We start from the raw sequence: 22,584 nt of genomic DNA on the forward strand, positions 1-22,584 counted from the left end.
TTCTCCACAATAGTGCCTTAGTTTTGTAAACTTGAATTTTTCAAGGCTGTTTGGCCTTTGGGAGGCGGGAGGATTTACCCACCCACAGGTCTCAGCGTTGGTGCCCTTCCTGCCTGTGCTGAGGCTCTTGGAGGCAGGAGGTGTGAGACCATTTTGCTCATTAAAATACCCACCAAGGCAGGTGCTGCCACCACCACTGTTTGCTTTGGGGTTGGTGCTGGCCACAGGGGTACAGGTTGGAAGGACATTTAAGCAATAGAAAGACAATGCTGCTAAGAGAGCAAGGTAGAAAAACAGGAAATGAAATACAATGTCTGCAGTCATTTCTTATCCTCTGGCAGAGCATCTGTCACCCACTTCACAAGGCTGTCCCAGGCTAGCGTTACTAGGATCGTGTGGTATGTCAGGGAGTCTGGGCACCAGACTAGGGCAGGACTTTGCAAGTGTCATGGAAGTGTTGCAGTCAGTGTGGCCAATGCTTTGGGTTGCTGTGGGCCAGACCCTGAAGCAGGAGTTGTAGTCCTTGGGAGTACATTATCTAGACTGTTTGTTCAGAATTGAAAGATTGATTTCTGCTACCTGGAAAAAGCTTCAGTTTTGGAAACCAAAATTAAAAATACCTTTATTAAAATAGTTTGGAATGCCCTTAATTTTTATTTTTAGTAACTTAAGCACTGAATAGGATTATTTCCTAGGAAGAAATAGGTGTTTCATGAAATCCAGTTTTTCTGCTGGCATAAATTTTAGTCAATAGATTTCAGACAGTTTAATTTTGAGCATGGCCAGGCCACACAGCATAGCTGAAAATAAAGCTGTACATACTTTATGGGAACAAGGTTGCAGAAGTTTGATAACTGATGTGAGGCAGGTTGTCCCTCTGATTTTTTTTTTTTTAACAGCATGATGTCCCTTATCTTTAGGAAAAGAGTGAATAAAAGTTACTGGAAAGGAACAGGAATAGTTTAACACTTCTTACACCAATAACAAGAAGAGAATCTGATCAATTGTATAGCAGAAAGGATACATGTAATTTTATATGAACAATATAAAATAAATCACACTATTTAATGTGAAACTGCCTTTGGATATTTGAAAAAAAATTTTTACTGTACTTGGAATAGTTAAAGGTACAAATGTTACTTTAGACTTATTAGGATACTCTGCTAGAACTTTTTTATAGTTTTTATATTTTGCATGCTGCTGTTCAAGTGAGCACAGATTTGCTGCTTCTCATTTTGATACCAGTCTTCTCCTTAACCCCACTTAGCTTTTGGAGGCAGAGAAGGGAGAATCTAAATGTCAGTGAGAAAAGGAGACTTCCCTACTGATGGAAATGTAAAGAAAAACCTGAAAATACAAAAAAAAAATCTCTTCAAAAGTCTAGGGGAAAAAACAAGCATTACTTCATAGAGAAGGAGTCACTGTATGTGCATATAACTATGTAGAGTGGACTACTGTCTATGCACACATGTACCTATATATTCTTCTATCTATACACATATATTTAAAATACTTTGACTTAAAATCATGCTTCTAAAAAATCTCCTGCATTTTAAGAGGCTGGCCACACCAAGTGTCCTCTCTGTCACTGCTGCTCCAGCTTCCCAAACTAATGCTCAGGTGCACTGGGCACTTCTACTGCACCCACTAGCTTCTTGACTCTTTTTCACAGTCTCTCTGCTGTCTCTTGCCCTTTCCAGCCACCTGCTGTGAGGACTTACTACTTTTGTTGTGTGGTTACACCATGGGGGGAGCCTGATATCAGGGGAAAGCAAAGGCCATGCTGGAACTAGATTGAACACAAGGACAGGTGGGCAAGGCAAGCCTACCAGTCTCACAGGAGCAATGCATGTTGCAACGTGCCCAGAGAAATATTAGGGACTTGCACATCCAGCTGGGCAGGCTGCCATGGCCCCTGCCCAGCCTGAGAAAAGGACATGGAAAACAGGAAAAGGACTGTACATGCTGGGCAACCCAGGGAGGCAGGAGGGTCCCTTCTGTGTCCTGCTCAAAGTGCTGTCCACTTCTTTTGATCACAGAGGTATTGTTCTTGCAGGGGGTGTCTCTTTGTCCCCTTCTTTGGTTGGTCCTCGAAGCGGTAGAGGCTCAGTGGGTGGAGGCAGTGCTGGACATCTCTCTGCAGGGTGGCAGAGCTGGGAATACAAGACAGATCCCCAGGGAGCTACCACAGATCTTGGCATTTGCCTGAAGGTGTGAGGAGGACATTGGGGCTTTCTGCATGGGCTTGGGAGTGCCTTGATACTGTTCTGTCTTTTTCACTCCCTCCCCTGACCACCAGACCACTTGTCTGATGTTCCTGCCCTGAGGATGCTCATCATCCTTGGGATTTGCAGATTTGTGTTTCCTGGGGAGTGCCTGGGGAAACCAATTGCCCAGGGTTACGGGGATGCTGCCCAGGGAGGGCAGACAGCTGGGTGAATCTGCACCCTGGGCTGCAGCACGGGTAGGGGTGTGAAATAGGGTTGTGCTGCAGTGGGGCGCTTTGATGGGAAAGCTGGAGAGGATGAGTGCACAGCACCCACAGGCCATGGATGTGCTTAGAACACAGACCAGCCTTGGGGATGGATAGACACTCATGCCACCACATGCTGATGGCTGGGAGACAAGCCAAAGATGATGGAGGGGCAGCACACCAGCGGTTTTCCCCGGGTACGTAGCAAGGGGTCTGCAAACCCCCGTGATCTGGGGTCATCTCCACGGCTTGGGCGATGCCCCCGCTTTGCCTAGTGGGAGGGGGCTCCTTTCCCAGGCAGTGGCAGGTGCCTTATCCTCTCGCCGGGCTGTTTTCCTCCCTCGGCCGCTGCTCTCCCTCCCCTTGTTGTGCTCCAGCGGCTCTTTTCGCAGCCCTCAAGGTCGAGGACCGTCGGCGGGCAGCCGGGGGGCTGCGCGCAGCCCCGTGTTTTCGGGGGGTGCCCCCGCGCTCAAGGCTGCCGCTGCCTTCCCACGCCCGGCGCAGGTGCCACGGGCCCGGTTCTCACGGCCGGCTCTCACAACAACCCCCGCCGGGCGGGAAGACACGGGGCAGCGGGGGGGAGAACCTGGAGAAGCCAGGGGCGGGCCTGGGTCTCCGCGGTGCCCAATGGCCGGCCGCGCCCGGCCATAAAGGCGGCGGCCGCGGCTCCGCGCTCCCTGTGCCGGCCGGACCCCCGGAGCCGCCCCTCTCTGTCGCCGCCGCCGCCGCTATGGGCTGGCCCCCGCCGCCGCTCCGCCTGCTCCTCGCCCTCCTCAGCATCCTCCTGCCGCCGCTGTTGCCGCTGGCCGGGAGCGCCGCCGGCGTCGGGACCCGCCGCGCCCGTGAGCAAAGACCGAGGGGGGGCGGGCCGGGGGCTGCTGGGGAGGTCCCTGTCTCATCCCGAGGGGCTGCGGTGGGTGCCCGTAGCATCAGGGATTGCTTGCTCATCCCCCAGCAATGGGCTATGGGGTGGGATGTCCCTGTTACCGAGAGTGCCACCGTTCTCCCCATTCCCCCGGTGATGTGTCCCTGCTCCGTGTGGCATCCTTCCCATCCTGACAGCATAGGGTCCCTGCGCCCCGAGGAGCCCTGTACCTCTGCCTTCCCTGAGCGGGGACGAGAGGCTGTAGTTCTCCCTCCAGCCTCGCAGGAGTTCCTGGGGTACCCCCGGCTGGGACCAATTCCTTCCCCCCCACGGGGCTGTGCTGGGACACACATGCGGGGAGCTGTAGGGCGGGTGTGCAGGGGGATGCCTGGTGCTGCTACCCGCGCTGATCCCGGGTTGGGCGCTCTCTTTCCGCAGCGGCCGCTGGCCCCACGTGCGCTGCCTCACGCCAGGCCACCTGCGCCGCCGGCTGCATCCCCGTTCCCTGGCTCTGCGATGGCGAGCAGCAGTGTCCTGACGGGACGGACGAACAGTGCGGTGAGCGAGGGAACACTGACACCTATCCGCTGTTGTGGGGCGGACCTGAGGGCTGCACTGAGTGGGCATCGAGGGGCAATGGTGCTCTGGGGAGTGGTGGGGCAGGGCAGGCCAGAGGCACTTTGCTCTTTGCTGGTTCTGCCTGTGTGGCATCCTGCGGGGACATGTGTGCTCCTTGTGAATGTCTGTGGCACGGGAACATGTCTTGGATGCTATGCTGAGCAAGGCAGACCCCACCTGCCAGAGAGCCCCACTGGGGGCTGCTGTGGGCCAGCCCCTTTGGCAGAGCTGCTCAGGCATTGCCAGCACCTATCCCGTGCCAGGATGGAGGGGACCCTTATGGTTCTGCCATAGCAATAGGTCCCAGTGACTGTGTGATGTTCCTGCAGAGGTTGCCTGTGGCGGGGACCCCCATGTTTGGCAGTGTGACGATGGCCGGTGTGTTTCTAGCAGCTGGCGTTGCGATGGTGTTGCTGACTGCCTGGATGGCTCTGATGAGCAGGACTGTGGTACGTAGTCTCTACTGGGGGCGCCGAGTGGGGGTGGTTAGGGGCACAGGGCAGGGTGGTGAGTGCTGCGCTGTTCCCTCCTTAGTGTGCGGGACAAAGAAGGTGCAGTGTCCTGGCACCCACCACTGTATCCCACACTGGGAGCTGTGCGATCAGCACCAGGACTGTGAGGATGGCTGGGATGAGGAGGGGTGTCCCCAGCAGCCCTGCCTGCCTGGGCAGTGGCAGTGCAGGAACAGGGTGTGCATCATGGCTGAGTGGAAGTGCAATGGGATTGATGACTGTGGCGATTCCTCGGATGAAGATGTCTGCGGTAAGCAAGCACAATAGATGCTCCTCAGTGGGGCAAGACCTGTCCAGGCCATGTGTGAAGTAGGGAGTACTTTGCTTTCCCGGGCCTCAGCTCACCTTGGGATGGTGGCAACCTTCCCAGGAACTGTTGATATTTTGAGGGACTTCCCCATGAGTCTGGGACCCAGGGTTTCCCCTTTGTCCACCTGGTATTGGTCTGCCCTGCTGACATGAGCTGTGTGTGCCATAGCCACCTGTCCACCTGGCATGGTGCGGTGTGATGAGGGGAAGTGTATCCTGGAGTCCCTGATGTGCAATGAAGAGGCTGACTGCCTGGATGGCACTGATGAGCCCAGCACGTGTGGTGAGTTGGGTATGGCTGCTGGCCGCTGCCCGTGAGGCTGGGGCTGAGGGGAGCCACAGAGCTGTCCTGCCTCATGTCACCCCTTGCTGTGTCCCCACAGATCAGAGCTGCTTTGTACGTAATGGGGGCTGTGCAGAGACATGTGCTGACACACACTGGGGAGTGCAGTGCTCCTGCGGGGCTGGCTGGGTGCTGCAGGCAGATGGGCAGAGCTGTGCTGGTAAGGAAAGATCAGGGTGCATGTGCTTCAGGCACATGTGGCCTCAGCCACAGAGAACAGGGTCTCCATGGAGCCAGTGCTTCTGTGGGAACACCTGCCTCTGCCCTGCTCCTGCCCATGTGTCATGTCTGGCCCACAAAGGCCATATCTAGAAAATGTCCCAGCAGCAGCTGGTGCATTTTGGGGTAAGGCCCATGTTCTGGTATCTAGGGAGCCTGCCTGTGGTCCCTGGGGAGCAGTGGCAATGCTGTCTGGGGCAGCTCCTGTGGTAGGCTCCTGACTGCACCTATCCCTGCAGATGTGGATGAATGCTCCCTGGAGTACAGCCCCTGCAGCCAGCTGTGCAGCAACACTCCAGGCACTTACAGCTGCGCCTGCCTCCGGGGCTATACCCTGCAGCACGGCACTGCCTGTGAAGTGACAGGTAGGGTGAGCTGGGGAGCCCGGGCTGGCTGAGGGGCTGGGCAGTGCACCCAGCTAGCCACGTCCCTGCTCACTGAGTGGCATTCCTCTCACCCCGGCAGACAATGCAACACAGATCCTGGTGGCCGTGGGGCAGGACCTGGCCCTTCTGGATGTACGGACCCAAGCCTACAGGCCTCGGCTCTCCACTAAGACTGAACCCCGCGCCCTGGTGTATGACCAGCTCCGAGAAACCTACTACTGGCTGACAGAGGATGGCGAGCTCCGTGTTCACTCTCTGGGGAAAGGCACGCAGCCCCTTTATGCAGGTGGGGAGGAGTGAGGCTGGGTGCTGTAGTGGGGCTGAGATGGGTGCCGAGAGCTGGCCTGCCATCTCAGTCCTGCCTTTCCTATACAGAGTAGGGGCAACTTGGGTTTGCCTTGCAGCCTGGAGCACGCTGGTATGCCTTAAAACTACTCTGTCTCTGCAGATGCCAGAGAGGTGAACAGCATCTCCCTGGACTGGTTCACAGGGCAGCTATACTGGGCCAGCAGCCATCCTCCAGCTATCTGTGCAGGGCTGGGCGATGGCCGGGGTTATGTGACAGTGCTGGGGAAAGACATTGCACCAGAGCAGCTGACAGTGCATCCGGCTGCAAGGTGAGGAGTGAATGAGCCAGGGTTGGCCCAGGCTCCTGGGATCGTGATGCTGGTGCTGACTGTGTCCTGCCTGTTTTGGGGCTGTGGCAGCACTGGTATTATGCTGTGAAGTGGTTCCTTGGTGCCTGCCCCTAGGTCACTGTACTGGGTCAACCGTGGGCAGCGAGGCCGGACAGTCATTGCTGCGGCTGGCATGGATGGCTCAAACCGGCGGGAGCTCACAGTGGTGCCCATGGAGGAGCCTGTGGGACTAAGCTTGGACCATGTGGTTGGGAGACTGTACTGGATCAGCGAGTACAAGGAGGTAGGGACAAGGGACAGCAGGGCTCTCCTCCCACAGGGAGATGATGAGATGGGAGTTGGGAGGGTGGCCCTGGTTCCCCTCTGTCTACGTCCAAGGCATGGGAGAGAGCAGGGAGCAGTGCCCAGGTCTGGCCTACATCCCTGGACTGGGAGGTGATGGCATCACCATGAGGCCTGTGGCTGTGGGACATTGCCAGGGCATGAGGATGCCACACGGTCATCATACCTTGCTTTGTCCCCAGTCCATTGAGACGCTACGGGTGGATGGCAGTGGGCGCCACTCCTTTCATGCTGTTCTGCGGAGCCACACGGAGCCTCTGGGCCTGGCTGTGTTTGAGAGCCGATTCTTCTGGACCGATGGCACAGAGCTGGTGTCAGCCACCTGGGCCTCTCCTCAGGAGCACGCAGTGTTGCTCCGCGCCCCTGTCTCAGCTTTCACTGTGGTGCACGCACTGCAGCAGCCTCCCCGTAAGTACCCTGTGGGTGCTGCACCACTGCAGGGCTGGCAGCCCCCCCACCGCATCCCTGGATGCTGGGGGAGGCTGTGCTAGGTCCTGGAGCTCACTGGGTCCTGCCCAATGGTTTACCTGGTCTTGTGATGAGGGGTTGTGTGGTTGAGACAGAGGGGACATATGAGTCCATAGGAAAGCTGCCAAGTCCCATGGCTTTGGGTAGAGCTGCGCCCTCCTAACTCATGTGACGTTGCTACCATATCTGCCAGCCCATATCCAGCCCCAGGACAGATTGTGATTTTGGGGATTGGGAGAGACATTAGAGGGTCACAGTTGTTTGAGCTTCTAATGTCCCCTTGCTCCCAGGGGACACTGCTGCATGTGCTCCAGGCCTGTGCAGTCATCTTTGCCTCCTGTCACCTGTGCACCCTCGGGGCTACAAGTGTGCCTGTCCAGAGGGCCTCTTCCTCTTGCCCTCGGGAAAGTGCACAGGTGAGCAGGGTCTATGAGGTGGGTTGTCTCTCTGGGGCAGTATATATCCCTGTGGGAGCTGGGGGAGGGCTGTGGCTTTGGTGGGGGAGGGCTGTGGCTTTGATGGGGTAGGCCCAGCATACACCATTGCTGTTACATTTCTGCCTTGGTTCATGCTGGTGGCCCTGTCCAGTACTGCTGGGGCTATGCTCACACATTGCCCTTGTACCCTGCAGAGCTGTCCATCATGTATGCATCAGGAAAGGCCATCTCCCTGGTGCATGTGGGTCCTGGAGCACAGAGCAAATGGGTACAGGAGTGGCAGGAGCCCTTCCACCTGCAAGATGTGGACTGGCAGAGGTCAGTGCTCTATGGAACAGATGACCGTGGGACGCTGCTGAGTGTTGTGGGGCACCCTGGCAGGAGAGAGGCCATTGCAACTGGGCGGCCAGGTGAGACCCTATGGGGTGATGGAGGGCATACTCCCCTTCCTGATGCTCCCTGAGGCCTGAGTATGTCCTGGGTGCAGAGCACAGTAGTCTGATGGTGCCCACAGTGGGTCTGTGCCAAGGCAGTAGGCTGTGCCCTGGGTTTAGGGGTTGGGGGTCCCAGGCAGAGAAGCAGGGTGATGGGACAGCCCTGTAACTGCTTGCCTGCCTGCTCTTGCCAAGTCTGCTCTGCCCGTGTGGACATCCGCTCGGGGGACCTGTACTGGCTCGCATGCAACCGGAGGGACATCGGGGTGATCCGGACATCTGACATGTTCCCGCGCATCCTGCACCGTGCTCGCAGCAGTATCCAGCACCTCTTCTTGGACTGGCAACGGGGTGCTCTGTACTGGCTAGCCCGTGGGCAGCCCCTGCAGCAGCTGAGCCTGGCTGGGGGTGCTCCGTGGGATGCCTGGAACGAGACATGGCCTGGAGACCTGCCTGCAGCCATGGATAGCAGAGCCTTCAGCGTGCTCTGGAGCTCCACCCTGGGTGAGCCCTGGTGGTGTCTGGAGCAGAGAGCAGAGGTGGTGGATGTAGGCAGGAGTGATCAGCCATGCCCTATGTGCAGCAGGTCCCTGCCTGGGCAGTAGTATGCTCATGGGGCAGACTCTTTCCCATGGCTGAGCCCCTGGCCTCAGCCATGAGGTCCCTGCGATAGCTGTGGGTTATGGGGGCACAGGGTGGGCCACGAGGGGTGCCTGTGGGCCCTGGGTCCTACCATCCCTCTGCCTCACAGGCCTGCAGGTGCTGAGTCTGACCAAGCGGCAAGCAGTCACTCTGGCACCCAGCTGGCCCCACGGCCTTGTGGCAGCCTTTGAGCCATACCTGGTGTCGGCAAATGGGACGGCTCTGCTACTGTGGGACCGGAGGACACTGACCCTTGTGCTGTCCATGCCGGCAGCAGGCGTGCAGGGTGTAGTGGCCTTCGTGGGCTCGGAGCTGCAGGCTGGTAAGGGCAGCCATGGCTCTGTGGCTGGCACAGGAGCTGTGTCTGGTGGGGCTGGGTGGCCCATGCTGCTCTGAAGTAGGGCAGGGTGCCTGGCTGCTGGTGCCCATGTGGGGTGCTCTGGAAAGTGCCCAGGGTGTGGGGATGGTACAGCCCCAAATCCCAAATCCTCTGCCAGTGCCATCAAGCAAGGGGTCTGCCCTGCCACTCCCTCCACCTGTGACAACCACTATGAGGACAACCACAAGCACCACTGCTGCTCGTCCCACCACGTCCACCACAAGATCTACACCAAGCAAGACCACCACTGTGCTCACCACTACTCCTGTGCCAACCAGCAAGGCCACCACCAGCAGCCAGTCCACACCAACCACCACCAGCCAGTCCACATCAACAAAAACCACCCCTCTGCCAACCACTGCCACACCAACCAAGACCACCACCGTGCAGCCAACAACCACCAGCACCACCACCACCACTCAAGCTTTGCCAACTAAGGTCATTGTCCTACGGCCAACTACTACCACCCAGCACCCAACCAGTCCTGCACGGGTAGTGCCACCTACCCCACCACTCCCATCCAGCCCTGCTCACCCCCTGACCCCCGTACTTCATCTGTCCTGTCCTCGCACACACGTGTCCTGCCGTGATGGCACTGAGTGTGTGGCTCAGGAGTACCTGTGTGATGGGGAGAAAGACTGCGCAGATGGCTCTGATGAGGATGGGTGTGCCCAGCTCTGCAACACCCCAGGTAGGAGCCATTCTTCAGTCGACTCTCTGTGCAGTTGGGTCACCCTGTGCCAGGGCTTCTGGCTGCTTCCTGATGGGGAATTGGGCCCTGGAAAAATCTGAGTGTGTCCTGGGCTCTGATGCTTGTCATGTGGCATACTGGTGCCTTCTGAGCTTGGCACTGGACTGGAGATGCTGTCAGAAGGCAACAGGGCTGGTCCCACTGCTCACAGTGACCTAGATGTGGCTGAGCTGAGACTGCCTCAGTCACCTTGCTCAGGACCTAGGCTGCTGGAGATGCACGGGCTAGGAGGGGCCACTGTAGTGTATGGCCTTTCTGGGTCACTGGGAGACTAACAGTGTCTGGGCACCCCAGCTGCCTTCTGCAGGCAGTGCAAAGCCCCTTGTCTCCCCAGGGGCCTTCCATTGCGCGAGCGGAGCCATGTGCGTCGGGGCGGGAGAGCGCTGCGATGGGGTGCCCCAGTGCCCCGATGCCTCGGATGAGACAGGCTGCTGGACCCCCACGCAGGAGTGTGCCCTGCGCTGTGACGCTGCCACCCGTTGCATCCCCCAGAGTTGGCTGTGTGATGGCCATGCTGACTGCCTGGACCACACTGACGAGCAGGGCTGTGGTGAGACTCTGGGGCTGGACAGGACAGGGGTTTCTGGGGTTACCTGCCCCACTGGTGCATGCACCGGTTTTCCTGTGGGTCCAGGAGCAGGCACTGCCTGGGGCAACCTGCTGAGCAGCTGCAGAGGCCATACCCTGCTCAGTGCCATGTCTCCATTGGTGGGATGGGAATGAGGACAGTGCACCTGCTCAGTCCTGGCCTTGCCCACAGTGCCGAAGGAGTGTGGCCCGTCTGAGTTCCCCTGCCAGAATGGGCAGTGCGTGGCCCTGGCCCTGCACTGCGATGGTGACCACGACTGCCAGGACCACTCAGACGAGGAGGGCTGTGCCGTGCCCCGGCCACTGCTCTGCCGTGCGGGTGAGGTAACGTGTTCCCACAGTGGGGAGTGTGTGCCGGAGGCCTGGCTCTGCGATGGCACTGCTGACTGTGGGGATGGCACAGACGAGCAGGTGAGTGGGGTAGCAGGGACAGCGCTTGTCCCTGCTCGTGCCCAGGAGAGCTGGTAACCCTCTTTACCCTCTGCCTTTGCAGGACTGTCCTTGGGAGGAAGCGCTGTGTGGGGACCAGCAGTGGGGCTGCTCCCATGGCCATGAGTGCATCCCTGATGTCTGGCGCTGCGATGGAGAGACTGACTGCACAGATGGCAGCGATGAAGCTGGCTGTGAGCTACACCCTGATTTTATCACCTCTGTGTATCACCCGGGGTAGCTGGTGGGTGCCCAGCACAGAGGAAGATGGCTATGTGTCTGTGCTGAGGTAAAAGGCCCTATGTGCTGATTGCCTATTCCCAGCATCTGTGGTGGCTCCAGGCCCCAGCTGTTCTCCATGTATGGCTGGTGGCCTTTGGATTAATATAGCCTGAAGCCAGGCTACTGGCACAGCTCTGGATGTAGCTGCAATGAGCTCTGGGCAGGCTCTAGGAGCCATTAAATCTGCCCCAGGTGAGCAAAAGGAGCTGGTGGATGAGGCTTAGGGCAGCCTTCCCCACATGTCTCTGCAGGCCAGCCTGCTCCCTGCCAGAGTCATGAGTATCCCTGTGGGCTGGGGACCTGCCTGAATGCATCCTTGGTGTGTGATGGCCGGCAGGACTGCGCGGATGGCTCAGACGAGGGGGGGAACTGCTCTGTGCCCTGCAAACAGTCCTGCGCTCATCTCTGCTACCCCTCGCCCCAGGGCCCTGTGAGTGCCACCAGCCCTGGGCCAGGGGCTTGCCATGCCATGATGCCCTGGTCCAGCTGCAGGAGGGAGCATCATGTCCCCAGGGTGGGAAGCTGATGGTCCTTTTCCCCACAGCGGTGCTGGTGTGGCCCAGGCTATCGGCTTGCCGAGGATAGTCTGTTCTGCATGGACATAGATGAGTGCACGGAGTGGGGTGAGGGAGCCTGCAGCCAAACATGCCTCAATGCCCCAGGGTCCTACAGCTGTGGCTGTCTCCCTGGCTACCTGCTGGAGCCTGATGGCCGTGTCTGCAAACTCACTGGTAAGTCATGGGATGGCCAAGCAGTGCTGAGGATCCCTGGCCCCCTAGGGTACACCAGGAGCTGGTGGGTACCTGTCCCCCTGTGCCTGCTGCCCCAGGGAGGCTTGTGGTCCCATGAATGGCCCTGTCTCCTCTGCCACATTGCCTGCCAGGCCCCACTCAGCTGTGAGCTGATGATTGCCAGCCTACAGCTGGTCAGAAAATCCATCTGCACTATCTGAGAACATCTTATCTGGTAGGGCTGAGTCCCAGCAGGCTCCAGTGCCTGCAAGTGCTTTATTCCCTGCCTGCATGTGTTGAGCCCATGGGGCCACCAGTGCTGAGCAGGGTCCGGGGCGCTCTGTGTTGCCCCAGGACCAGAGCCCATGTTGCTGGTGGCTGTGCAGTCAGAGGTGTTGTCCTATGGCCTGCGGAGTGGGCATAAGGAGGTGCTGCTGGCCACCGACAAGGATCGCGTCATCTTCTCACTCGACTATGACTTGGTGGAGAGGAAAGTCTTCTGGATGGACCTGGCCACAGAGAGCATCCGCTGGCAGGACCTCAACTCGGGCAAGAAAGGCACACTGGTGAAAGGTAGGCTGTGACAGCATGGGGGTAGCAGAGCTGGCCTCTTTGTCGCTGGGCAATCTCCAGGTTGCAGTGGCGTGCCAGGCTGTGTCACCTTGCGTGGAGAGGTGCTAGTTGGGAGCAAGGCTGGGAGGAGCCAGACAGCCTGGGATAGAGAGGATGTGGGCTGGGAGCATGTGCCAGAGGGCCATGCAGCTGTCACCCCACAGGTGCTGACTCTTGGATGTGTTGCAGGTGTGAGATCAGACTGTATAGCAGTGGACTGGCTTGGGAGGAACCTGTACTGGACAGATGGTGCAGCAGGACAGGTGCTGGCCACTCGCTTGGGCGCTGCCTGGCAAGGGATACCAGAGTACACTGTGGTGATGGATGGAGATCTGGACCAGCCCCATTCTCTGGTGCTCCAGCCTCTGGCAGGGTAAGTCTGCCACAAGGGGACATGGAGACCTCCTTACCATCCCTCCCCTGCCCCATTTTCCTCCATGTACTGGGACGATGCTGTGTGTGGTCCATGGGCCGGCACCTCTCTTCCCACTAGCCTGCTGTACTGGTCAGAGGTGGGGAGCCACCCACGGCTGATGGAGTCCACGATGGATGGGAGTCGGCGGCACGTGCTGCTAGCCCAGGGGCTGGGCTGGCCCACAGCATTAGCCCTCGACCTCCCCACCCAGAGGATCTTCTGGCTGGATGAGAAGCTGGGCAGTGTCAGTTCTGCACGTCTGGATGGCACCAGTGTGAAGGTTTGTGGTGGGGCATTGCTGACGGGGCCCTGATGGGGACTGGGGTGGGCACTTACAGCCTCTCTGACAGGTCCTGAAGCTGAGCTGGGTCCGGAGCCCCTTCGCGGCGGCCGTGTGTGAGGGCCAGATCTACTGGTCGGAGAGGAAGACATGGTCCGTGCAGCAGGTGGACAAGGCCAGTGGCAAGAACAGAACCACGCTGCTCAAGCAGCACGGGCAGCCCCATGGCCTCCAGGTACCCACTTGGGGAGCCCCAAACCCTGCTGTGCCAGCTCTGCTGGGTCTCTCAACCTGCATGATCCTGTCGTCCTCTAAGTGTGGAGGCACTGTACCCCCATCCCAGTGGTCCTTGGGCAGCAGCCCCTGTAGCCAAATGTCTCTGGTCCTCTTGGAACATCTCTGCCTCGCCATCCTGCCCAGAGCTGGGCCGTGTGTGGGCCTTGGGAGGAGGGCACGGTGTCAATCGTGCTCAGCTCTGCTGGTGGGTGCTGGCAGGGCTGTGAGATGAGCCTGCCCTTCTCACAGGTGATGCACCCAGCCCTGCGCCCCACAGCCCCTAACCCCTGTGAGACACGTGGCTGCTCCCACCTGTGCCTGCTGAGCGCCAGGCACACTGGGCAGTGCCGGTGCCCTCCCAGGCTGGTGCTGGCTGCCGATGAGACCACCTGCCTGCCCCTCCGTGATTCGGCCTTTGCTCTCCTGGTGTCACCAGCAGCTGTGGCACAGGTACCATCCTCCAGAGCCAGCCCTAGGGGCTGCTGTCCTAGCTGCTGTCAGGGCAGAAAGGTCCCCATCTTACTGCTGCCTCCTTCCTCCAGGTCTACCTGAAGGACCTGCCTGCAACATCTGGATCCCAAGAGCTTCCCCTGCACCGGGCCCTGCCCTTGGCCAAGGTGGGCCACCTGACAGCCATCGACTACGCAGTGAAAGACAAGAGTTTGTACTTTGCAGAGGTGGGAGGCAACTCCATCGGACTGCTGCGCCTGAAGGACTGGAGACGGCTGTCCTGGAAGAAGGCAGTAGCTGTGGAGGGCACGGTGACATCCCTGGCCTTGGACTGGCTGAGTGGGAACCTGTACTGGATCAGGGGGCAGCCGCCCAGCATCCATGTGGCAGCTCCTGGGGGGCGGTGGACCCTGGCACTACTCAGTGAGGGGCTGCAGGGCGCTGCCTGGCTGGCACTGTGCCCTCGTGCCTCCACCATGTGCTTTATCACAGCAGCTGGCAGCCATGGGCCCGGTGCCACAGTGGAGTGTGCAGCCATGGATGGCACTGGCCGCAGAGCGGTCTGGAGGAGAGCTCGGGCTCCCACTGGCCTCACCTTTGGGGCTGCTGGCACCAGGCTGTACTGGGCAGACCACGGTGAGTGTGGGGTGTGCCAGGGCTCTGCTGGGGGTAGCAGTGGTGCAGGCACTCAGTCCTCCCCAAGGCACAGCCCCACACAGCTCTCCGTGTCTCCACACTGATGTTGCTCCATCTGTGTCCTGCAGAGAGAGGTACCATCAGCAGTGTCGAGCTGGATGGATCCCACTTTCGGGTGGTGCGGGAAGGGCTGCATGGTCTCTCACTGTTTGCCATAGGAGAAGGCTTTCTGCTCTGGAGCACGACCTCAACCAATGGTGGGTCTGTTTGCTGTACTTTGTCCAGCTCCTCTTACGGCGCTGGGGCACAGGGGTTTCTGCCAGTCCCTGTGGGGTGCAGGCTGCCCCTCCGTGGGGTGAAGGACAGGTTAGGGGACCCCCACCTCCTATCCTGGGCACTCTTATGGGAGGAAGTGAAGCAGTGCTGACCCCATGTGTCTCCAGGATCCAGCAAGATCTGGCACAGCCGGCTGGAGCGGGCTGAGAGGTGGTGGTTCGCAATGGAGAAGGATTTGGTAGCCATGAGGATTTACAGCCAGTTCTCACAGGAAGGTGGGTCTGCAACTGTCCCAGCCCAGGGCATCTGTGGGGTTGAGCCGTGCTCAGTGGTGTCCATGCTAACTCGTGCTGTTTTGGCAGGCACCAATGCCTGTGCAAAGAGCAACGGGGGCTGTGCCCAGCTCTGCCTGCCCAACCCTGCAGGGCGGCAGTGCCGCTGCTCTCACGGTTACCACCTCGTGCGTGGAGCAGCATGTGCACCAGCATTGTCCTGCCCTGCCACGCTCCAGCCCTGCTCTGATCTCCAGAGCTGCATCTCTGGAGAACAGGTCTGTGACGGGCGCTCTGACTGCGCTGACGGCGCCGATGAGTCTGACTGTGAGTGCCTGCCCACAGCCAGGGCGTGCAGCAGTCCTGGCAGGGCACGGGGTAGCCCGGCTAGTCTCCCCAGTTGGGGAAGGAGGACTTGCCTGGGTCTCTTGCTGACCTATGCTCCTCCCGCCAGGCCCCTCCCAGCAGGTGGGGACGCAAGTCCCCGCAGTGTCACCATCAGGAATGTCCCACGTGGAAGAACAGAAACCAGCCTCACCCGCAACTGCACTGCAGCCTCGGCAGCCCAGCCCCAGCCCACCCGCAGCCCCTGGACCCCGTGAGCACGGAGAGCCCTTCCTGGTACCCCCCAGCACGGAGGAGGTGCTGAGGGCTGTGCCGTGCAGCAGCGAGACGTGCAACCTGCGCGGGGACTGCGCCATCGAGGCCGGGCGAGTGACGTGCCATTGCGCCCTGGGCTATCGTGGCGACTACTGCGAGGAAGCAGAGGTGCAGCCCCTCGCAGGACCCATCGTCCTGGGCGTGGCCGTTCTCCTCCTGCTCGCTGCTGCTGCTGTGGGGGCCCTGGCCTACATGCGGAGGCGGGACAGGCGGAGGAGGTGAACTCTGGGGTTGGGCTGGGCCAGGTATAACTGGGGATAGAGAGGTACTGGGTCTCCTTGCCCAGGGACAGTGTGGTGTCCTGATGCACCCCTGGGTTATACAGAAAGCTCGATCACCCCAGCAGGCTATTACTAGGGCTTGTGGCAGGACCTTAGGATCTGCCCCATCTCTAGGAGACGGCCATGCCATTCTTAGTATATGTTTTTTCCTCCCCAGGACCTCAAGCACTGCTTCTACCCGGGTGCTGACCTTGTACCACCGTGAAAGTGACCCCGAGGAAGAGGATGAGGAAGAGGAGGAAGAAGAGCTTCCCCCCAAGAGTGATACATTTGTGAATGAAGCTTACGATGGGAAAGAGGTGAGTAACAACAGGAGCAGGCCCTGGTAGGGTCACCCCTGCCACCCTGGGGTGCCCCAAGGCCCAGTGCTGGCATGGTGCCCACTCCTGAGGCAAGCTCTGCCCTCCTGCTGGAGGAGAGGGGCAACACCTGGGGTGCCTGGTGTCTGAAAGGGCTGTCCAGCTCCAGTGTGGCTGGAGCCCCTGTGATAAAGTGTGGGGTGGGCTCAGAGAAGCTGGCTCAGACTCACCCCTCACGCACCCATCTGTGATCTCTGCAGGAGCTGCCAGCCCTGCCAAGGAAGGGACCATCTCACCCCAACACTGTATTTTCATAAAGGAATGTTGTGCAGCATCTCTTGTGCCGCTGTCGTTTGTGTGTGGGCTGGGGAGGTTTGCTCTTTCACGATGTCTAAGCTCTACGGAACATAACAGTCCAGAGGAAAAAGGTTTGGGAGGTTTATCAGGAAGTCTCCAATCTCAACACACTCTGAGCCACCTGAATCTGATCCCCTGTTGCAGGATGCATCCTGTACTATCCTATAACCACACTAAGAGCATCATGAGCCACTGTCCCTCTGCAGCAAGGCTTAGCTTGCTGACCATGGTGCTTTGGGCTTGCCTGGGGTGGAAATCTGGCCAAATAGCTCTGCAAGGAAGCTGGCTTTGCTCTTATCATGTTATGCAAGATGTTGAGCAGGATTTTATAGTCCAGTTCTGACCTCCTGACTGTCCCTTACAAACCAGTGAGACCAGTTTTACCACATCATACCAGGCTAATGTTGAATATGCTATTTTGTACTCTGTGTTCCCTTGTTGGTTTTTTTTTCCCCCTGAAGTGGCTGTGCTCAAGGAAGGAGAAACCTCTACCAGAGCTGATTTTGTCCATGGGGGAAAAGTCCTTTAAGAAGGTGCCATAAAACTTTTACAGACTTTTCCTCCCTGCTTCAGGCAAAGCACAGGGAGGCTGGGTTAGCCATGCCCACTGGCTCTCAGCCAAGCCTGCCTGGCAGAAAGCCCGTAACCATCCCACAGTACAGACCCATTGCTTTGCATTTATTTTGCTGTTTGCACAGTCCTGAGTTGGGCAGAGACGTGGGAGGTGCACCCCTCCCCTATTCTCAGTCCTGAAGGTTGCATGGTGCTAACCTATACCTTCCTTACATGGGAACAGTGAAGCTGCCTCTGATCAAGCTCCTGTGCAGGTGCAGGAGGATGAGTTAAAAGCTGCATGGAGGGACCAGAGCTATGTATAGCCCTCAACCCAGTGTAGATTTGGCACAGTTGTAGGACCTAGAGCACAGCAGGCTTTTGAGGAAGTTGCAGAGATTCAAGCCAGGTCCCTGGTCTTGTTTTCAGGCTGCTTTGAGGTGCCCCAGGAGAAGGGCATGGCTTGTAGGTCAGGAGCCAGCACTGCTCTCGGTGCCAGGCAGGGGACTGCTGTCCTGGTGCTGGGGCTACAAGTCTGAGTCACAAGGTGGATTGTTCCTCCAGTACTGTCCATCTCGCTCATCCTTCAGCACGTCCCAGGGATTGCTGTAAGCCCCAATGGTGGAGCACAGCCCAGGCTCCAGCACAGGGCTGGGGGACAGTTTGGGGGCCCTGTGCTCCTTGCAGCACTGGTGAAAGCTGAGGGCAAGGGCCAGCCCCCCCAAGATCTCCAGACAGCTTCCCAAGTAGCTCAGCACCAAGCTGTAGCCTACAGCCAGTGTGCTGCCAGGCAGTGCGGGCAGTGCCCACAGCTCATGGGTGTACCAGGAGGTGGGCACGAGGCTCATCAGCCCCGAGAGAAGCAGCACCAGCCCTGCCACTCCAGCCAGCAGGTGCCGTGGCTCCTCTTGCCAGCAGCGAACCCCCAGGGCAGCCACCACCAAGCCCAGGAGCGTGATCACCAGCGAGGAGGGCATCAGCCCTTGGGCCACCCGCACGGGTACCTCCTCAAAGTAGCCCAGCTCGTCGGCCTGCCCGCAGAGGCGGTCATGGGTGCTCTGCCGCTCCCTGCATATGTCCCAGATGCCCTGCTCCCAGACGAGGTCCATGGGCTGGTTAGGTACGAGGCTCACCTTCCTCCAGCTGGGTGCCAGGGTGCCCGTGAGCGTCAGCAGGAGCCCGCAGGGGCACAGCACCAGTCCCACGATCATCGCCGTCGGCGTCCTCATGCTGAGGAGGCGGGCTCGGCGGGCTCCTGCTTGCCCGAGGTCCGCGGGAGCTCCGGGGCTCACTGTGTAGGAGCTGTGCCACCGGTGCCGCAGGGCCGCTCGGGGCAGGTAAGAGGGGAATCCCGCGGCGGGAAGTGTTCCCGCACCTCCGCACGGCGGGCACGGCCCGCAGAGCCGCCCCAGCCCTGCCCGGGCCGTGGGGAAGTGCCGGCAGGAGGCGGGGCCAGCAGGCGGGGCCCGGCCCGGGCAGGGCTGGTCGGCACCTGCCGGGGGGGCAGCGCCTTCCAGGGACACGGGAGTCCGCAGGGACCACCCCTCCGGCCCCTGTGTCCCCCCGCAGGTGGCGGGGCGGGGACGCGGCGGGCGGTCGGCCGTCCCCGGGCTGATGGGGCGACACAGGACCCTATTACAAGTTCATTAATTGAATATGAGCTTATTTTGCTATCAAATTAATTAATTAATTTATGAAAATAATAATTACGATTAAATGCTAGCAGATCTCACAGTTGGCAGCTGGCCCAGGAGAAGTACCCATCTCCCTGTCTTTCAGGGACGGCTCCTGAGCTTGGCCCTGCTTCTCCCTTTCCAGGCTGCGCTCAGAGGTCACCCGCAGACCCAGCAGCCTGAGTCTCGGCGGGAAAAGTCCCTGGGATGTTCACTGAGACAGGTATGGAAAGTCACCACATTTGAGAAACTCTATATGGGGATTTGAGCCCCAAAAAGCACTCGAGCCTTTCCAAATTTCCCTGAATCTCTGCCAGTCACGCTAGGCCCAGAAGAGGGCAGCATCCTCTGTGGATCAATTTGGGATGAGCTGGAGGGCTGGCTGCGTCTATGCTCCACGGCATCTTTGCACTGCTGGTTCCGTGGCCTTGGCCGTCTGCAGGGCTGGGTGGGTCTCTGCTAGACCAGCTGCTCCTGGATCCCTTCCCTACTCCCCCGTCCAACAGCTATTTCCCGAGTGCCCTGAAGCCCTTCAGCTCTATGGGTGACAGATTTGGGGGATGTATTGTGGAGCTGCTTATCACTGGATCTCAGTCCAGCTGGAAGGCAGGGGTGGGTTGGACTCAGCCAGATGCTCATGTCCCCAGCCGTGTCTGCAGGACAGCAATGCTGACAGCCAGCTGTGCATAGCTCCAGAACAGGGACATCTAGTTTTGTTGTATGCAGCTAGCAGTTTGCTAAAATCTGGCACTCCTCATCTGAGAAACTAAGCTAGGGGTTGCTGATTCCTTTCCTGTTCCTTTAACTTTTTTAACTTTTACCCCACTCCAGCCACTGACTCTGTGCCAAGACACTCGTTATTACCCTTGGAGCTGTGGGTCCAACCAACAAACCAAATGCTGTCTGCCTGATGTGTTGCCCAAAGCTGCCTTCTGCTGTGGGACCCAGGAACAAGCGCTAAAAGCCTGAAACCTTCTAGTCCTGACTCTTTCAGGAGGCTGCATTTGGACACCTTTCCAGCTGGACACAAAGTGGAGGTTCTCTGTGAGAAGATGTAGTGCTCCCGTGGGAGAGGAAGGCAGAGGGAAAGGGCTGGCAGGGAACTGGGTGGCATGGTGAGCCTGGGTGCCATGGATGAGGACCTGTCAGTGCTCTTTGGCTCCTCCTGAGCTCAGGAGGCCACTCCTTGGATCTGCAGCAGCAAGTAGAAGCTGGGTGCCAGGAGTGTCGCAATTATGCACCGGGGCAGGTTTAACAACCTGGACCTTTCCAATTTATTAATAATGCCCAGGAGGATGCATCTGCCCTTTGAGCTGGTGCCCACGCTCCTGACTGTGGGGCAATGATAAGCAAATTAGGTGATGTGGCCCTGATGTTGGATGACCTGCCCTGAGTAAGCTTGGGGAAGGAAATGGGATTAACAGAGCTGTTTCCCGTTGCCACAAAGTTATAGATTGTTCATTTCTTTCATTTTACTTACTAATGAGGTGGTATGAAAAGCAATTCAAAGCAGTGCCTGGCCCTTTCCAAGCTCTGGGGAAGCATTTAAAGCCATCTGGTCTCAGAGATAAAATGGTCTGGCTGAAACTGCCTTCCTTCCCACATTGCCCTAGCTGCTGAGTGGGAAAAAGCCACCTTACTTGGTGTTTCCTACTTCTCCAAGGCTATGACTTAGTTTTTCCTACATTGTCATAGATAACTCTTTAAGAACGTGATGGAAACTTTATCCAGGCCTGGTCAAGTTGGCTTGCATTTTAATATTATTATTTTTCAACACTCCTTTGCAAATTGGAGGAGCAGCAGAAGGCCTTGAGTTAATTGGAACTGGAAAAGATCCAGGGCAGGATTGTCAGGACTTGAGACTGATTACAAAGGGAAAAAAAAATTTTTTAAATCCATGATGGGCTATTTAGTGTAGCCTCAGATACCCTGCATCATTAAAGGCTGGAAATGCATTCAGGGCAGTATTGCTATGTTCAGCCTGTTCTCTGCCTCCCTAGCTGTCTGCTTCCAGCTATTGGTTGTGACACCACCCCAGACTGGACACGTACTACTGTCTCTCAGGTGACAGTGGCTCAGTGTAGGATCAGTGTGGATAGGACTAGTGGCTTTTGGGGTACACCATTATCAGACCAACTGAGCAGTTTGCCTGATACCAGAAATGGCCAAGCTGCAGAACACATTCACACAACTCTCCAAAGCTTCCTAGTTGATCCGTAATCTGATTAGACTTCCACATCCAGCTGAGCTTTCAAAATGTGACTCTAAAGAGAAGAGCTTCCCAGCACAAAGATAGCTCTGCCCCTACACTGCCAGCTGAGATCACGGTACTGAGACTTGCAGGGGGCGGGGATGCATCTTTTCAAGGAGGTTACTGTGACTCTCTTCCCTTCACAGCTGCAGGAGCAGGATCCTCAGCAGAAGCAGGATCTCTCAGCATCCTGTTTGCTGTGTGGGGAAAAGCTGGGGCCAGGGCTGTTGAAGCCTGCAGCTGGTAATTCCTGTTTACATCCCACTGACCCTGGGGCTTTGCCTGTATTGCATATGGCAAGATCCCCCCCATTCCATAACACTGCCTGCATATCACAGAAGTTATATTGTACCTGACCACTTCTTGGGTTCAAAGTGAGCTCAGCCCATGCTGGACACCAAGCCACAAGGCCATCAGGTCTGCAGGTATGGCAAATGGGAGCGCATGGGCTGTGCCTCCCCGGGATGCCCTATGACCGGCAGGTACCCAGCAGGCACAACACTTGGCCTTGGCTGTATATCTTTCATCCTCGCTCTCACCTTAGGAGAATTTTCTTTGCAGAGCTTGGCAGTCCCCTACGTCCTGCCTGATGTACGAGATGGGAACTGGCTAGGAACACCACCTGGGAGCACTTAGGGGGTTGCAACTTCCTCTGGTCTAGACAGTTATTTAGCTCCACTATCCATCTGTGTTTGCCTTTCAGTTGAAACCCTAAGTCCCTGCAGGCTGGGAGCAAAGTAGGATGGCTCAAACAGCCCGTACTGGGTTTTTTTGCATTAGACCTGTTTGTCTAAGCCTGTCCTCAGTCTCCATCCTACAGGAAAGTCTCATTAGACAGGTGTCCGAGTTGAAGGATTTTGTTCTGACCATTCCCTTTTGCTGCTTTTTCTTCTAGTATTTGGTGTGGAGCAGTCTCTAAGAGTGCAAAATGAGGGTTCCCCATTGATGACTCCTTGCTCTGAAGCCATATCCCAGGCAGCATGTGAGTGCAAATGGAACACACTCTGCATTGTGCAAACAGCTGCAGTTGCAAAGGGCTTCTCTCAGCCTGGCTCCCGGATTCCTCCCTGGACACCCACACTGCTGTCTTTGTGCCCACCAGGAGGCCAAGGATGAGCCCCCAGGCAAGACAGGGTCTGTGATCCCCCTTGCTGGCTGAATGTGGAAGAGAGATCTGCACATCCTCCCCAGTGCACAGACAGCAGTGGTCAGCACCTAGAAGCAGCTCCATGCCCCAGCAATCCAACTTTCCTGGTGTGACTTCCACAAGCAGATTTATTAGCCTTCCACTTGCCCACTGACCTGCCACTCTCCAGACTGGCCATAGTGGTGAGAGCAACTCCGAGGATGCACTCTCGAGGGGTTATCAGAGAGCAGGGGATGTGTTGGGCATTCAAGGGCTTGCAAGCCCCCATGCTGGCAGGTCTCACTCTGGGGCTTTGACCCAG

The 22,584-nt window shown here is 57.9% G+C and overlaps 3 protein-coding genes across 3 annotated transcripts; 2 read left to right on the top strand and 1 right to left on the bottom strand.

Annotated features, from left to right (window-relative positions):
* Window positions 1-1,908: 1,908 nt before the first annotated feature.
* LOC108492922 (low-density lipoprotein receptor-related protein 2-like) lies at window positions 1,909-13,186 on the top strand. The gene is made up of 24 exons (XM_017805779.1): window positions 1,909-2,041; window positions 2,866-3,315; window positions 3,777-3,896; window positions 4,286-4,405; window positions 4,491-4,718; window positions 4,947-5,060; window positions 5,579-5,704; window positions 5,805-6,011; window positions 6,174-6,342; window positions 6,478-6,646; window positions 6,888-7,113; window positions 7,464-7,589; window positions 7,805-8,020; window positions 8,240-8,548; window positions 8,796-9,008; window positions 9,184-9,756; window positions 10,151-10,366; window positions 10,577-10,815; window positions 10,898-11,027; window positions 11,367-11,545; window positions 11,660-11,846; window positions 12,201-12,419; window positions 12,648-12,831; window positions 12,952-13,186. The coding sequence occupies exons 1-24, from the start codon at window positions 1,909-1,911 to the stop codon at window positions 13,184-13,186; spliced, it is 5,088 nt and encodes a 1,695-aa protein (XP_017661268.1).
* A 584-nt stretch (window positions 13,187-13,770) lies between these two features.
* Window positions 13,771-16,637, top strand: LOC108492923 (low-density lipoprotein receptor-related protein 1B-like). The gene is made up of 8 exons (XM_017805780.1): window positions 13,771-13,879; window positions 13,972-14,515; window positions 14,644-14,772; window positions 14,959-15,066; window positions 15,154-15,390; window positions 15,518-15,941; window positions 16,162-16,303; window positions 16,564-16,637. Exons 2-8 carry the CDS (start codon window positions 14,356-14,358, stop codon window positions 16,618-16,620), a joined length of 1,257 nt encoding a protein of 418 aa, XP_017661269.1. The 5' UTR covers window positions 13,771-13,879; window positions 13,972-14,355; the 3' UTR covers window positions 16,621-16,637.
* Window positions 16,638-17,110: 473 nt separating this feature from the next.
* Window positions 17,111-18,464, bottom strand: CLDN23 (claudin 23). Its single transcript, XM_017805794.1, has one exon. The coding sequence runs from the start codon at window positions 18,439-18,441 to the stop codon at window positions 17,740-17,742; it is 702 nt and encodes a 233-aa protein (XP_017661283.1). The 5' UTR covers window positions 18,442-18,464; the 3' UTR covers window positions 17,111-17,739.
* Window positions 18,465-22,584: the final 4,120 nt, after the last annotated feature.

This window comes from Lepidothrix coronata, unplaced genomic scaffold (assembly GCF_001604755.1).
Source record: "Lepidothrix coronata isolate B3197 unplaced genomic scaffold, Lepidothrix_coronata-1.0 Scaffold13, whole genome shotgun sequence".
Lineage (NCBI taxonomy): Eukaryota > Metazoa > Chordata > Aves > Passeriformes > Pipridae > Lepidothrix > Lepidothrix coronata.